Here is a 2,500-nt window from a genome sequence, read left to right on the forward strand (position 1 = left end):
TGAATCATAGAACTATAATGAAAGATACGATCAACCAACATTTATCGAATTTGAAAAAGAGTCAGAAGAAATGGTTCGATCCTCTTATTTTTCTTTCTCGAACCGAGAGATCCATAAATCGGGATCTAATGCATATAGATACAAATGGTCCAATGGGAGCAAGAATTTCCAGGAGCATTTGAAACATTTCGTTTCTGAGCGGAAGAGCCGTTTTCAAGTAGTGTTCGATCGATTATGTATTAATCAATATTCGATTGATTGGTCTGAGGTTATTGATAAAAAGATTTGTCTAAGTCACTTCGTTTCTTTTTGTCCAAGTTACTTCGTTTTTTGTCCAAGTACTTCTCTTTTTTGTCTAACTCTTCCTTTTTTCTTTGTGAGTTTCGAGAATATCCCCATTCATAGGTCTGAGATCCACATCTATGAATTGAAAGGTCCGAACGATCAACCCTGCAATCAGTTGTTAGAATCAATAGGTCTTCAAATCGTTCATTTTAAAAAATTGAAAACCCTTTTTATTGGATGATCATAATACTTCTCAAAAATCGAAATTCTTGATCAATGGAGGAACAATATCACCATTTTTGTTCAATAAGATACCAAAGTGGATGATTGACTCATTCCATACTAGAAAGAAAATCGCAGGAAATCTTTTGATAACACGGATTCCTATTTCTCAATCGTATCCCACGATCAAGACAATTGGCTGAATCCCGTGAAACCATTTCAGAGAAGTTCATTGATATCTTCTTTTTCTAAAGCAAATCGACTTCGATTCTTGAATAATCCACATCACTTCTGCTTCTATTGTAACAAAAGATTCCCTTTTTATGTGGAAAAGGCCCGTCTCAATAATTCTGATTTTACGTATGGACAATTCCTCACTATCTTGTTCATTCACAACAAAATATTTTCTTCGTGTGGTGGTTAAAAAAAACATGCTTTTTGGAGAGAGATACTATTTCACCTTCGTCAATCGAGTCACAGGTATCTAACATATTCATATCTAACGATTTTCCACAAAGTGGTGACGAAAGGTATAACTTGTACAAATCTTTCCATTTTCCAATTCGATCCGATCCATTAGTTCGTAGAGCTATTTACTCGATTGCAGACATTTCTGGAACACCTCTAATAGAGGGACAAAGAGTAAATTTGGAAAGAACGTATTGTCAAACTCTTTCAGATATGAATCTATCCGATTCAGAAGAGAAGAGCTTGCATCAGTATCTCAATTTCAATTCAAACGTGGGTTTGATTCACACTCCATGTTCTGAGAAATATTTACAGAGAAAAAACGGAGTCTTTGCCTAAAAAAATGCGTTGACAAAGGGCAGATGGATAGAACCTTTCAACGAGATAGTGCTTTTTCAACTCTCTCAAAATGGAATCTATTCCAACATATATGCCATGGTCTTTACTTCGACAGGGTACAAATATCTAAATTTGATATTTTTAGATATTTTTTCAGACCTATTGCGGATACTAAGTAGCAGTCAAAAATTTGTATCCATTTTCATGATATTATGTATGGATTAGATATATCATGGCGAATTCTTCAGAAAAAATTGTGTCTTCCACAAAGGAATCTGATAAGTGAGATTTCGAGTAAGTCTTTACATAATCTTCTCTGTCCGAAGAAATGATTCATCGAAATAATGAGTCATCGTTGATATCGACACATCTGAGATCGCCAAATGTTCGTGAGGTCCTCTATTCAATCCTTTCCTTCTTTTGTTGCTGGATATATCGTTCGTACACATCTTCTCTTGTTTCCCGAGCCTATAGTGAGTTACAGACAGAGTTCGAAAAGATCAAATCTTGATGATTCCATCATACATGATTGAGTTGCGAAAACTTCTGGATAGGTATCCTACATCTGAACAGAATTCTTTCTGGTTAAAGAATCTTTTTCTAGTTGCTCTGGAACAATTAGGAGATTGTCTAGAAGAAATACGGGGTTCTGGCGGCAAACATGCTATGGGGTGGTGATCCCGCTTATGGGGTCAAATCAATACGTTCTAAGAAGACAGATTTGAAAATAAACTTCATCGATATCATCGATCTCATAAGTATCATACCAAATCCCATCAATCGAATCACTTTTTCGAGAAATACGAGACATCTAAGTCATACAAGTAAAGACATCTATTCATTGATAAGAAAAAGAAAAAACGTGAGCGGTGATTGGATTGATGATAAAATAGAATCCTGGGTCGCGAACAGTGATTCGATTGATGATAAAGAAAGAGAATTCTTGGTTCAGTTCTCCACCTTAAGGGCAGAAAAAGGATTGATCAAATTCTATTGAGTCTGACTCATAGTGATCATTTATCAAAGAATGACTCTGGTTATCAAATGATTGAACAACCGGGAACAATTTACTTACGATACTTAGTTGACATTCATAAAAAGTATCTAATGAATTATGAGTTCAATACATCCTGTTTAGCAGAAAGACGGATATTCCTTGCTCATTATCAGACAATCACTTATTCAC

At 35.2% G+C, this 2,500-nt stretch overlaps 1 protein-coding gene across 1 annotated transcript in view; it reads left to right on the forward strand.

Annotated features, from left to right (window-relative positions):
• Nucleotides 1–1,562: 1,562 nt before the first annotated feature.
• The window catches only part of LOC125600071 (protein Ycf2-like), a 2,086-nt gene continuing 1,148 nt past the window's right edge, over nt 1,563–2,500 (forward strand). The window contains exon 1 of the mRNA XM_048773036.1: nt 1,563–2,500. This exon is cut by the window's right edge and continues 1,148 nt beyond it. Within this exon, the coding sequence (XP_048628993.1) occupies nt 2,359–2,500 (142 nt within the window). The 5' untranslated portion in view covers nt 1,563–2,358.

The sequence above is a fragment of the Brassica napus genome, unplaced genomic scaffold (genome assembly GCF_020379485.1).
Source record: "Brassica napus cultivar Da-Ae unplaced genomic scaffold, Da-Ae ScsIHWf_2112;HRSCAF=2764, whole genome shotgun sequence".
Classification (NCBI taxonomy): domain Eukaryota; kingdom Viridiplantae; phylum Streptophyta; class Magnoliopsida; order Brassicales; family Brassicaceae; genus Brassica; species Brassica napus.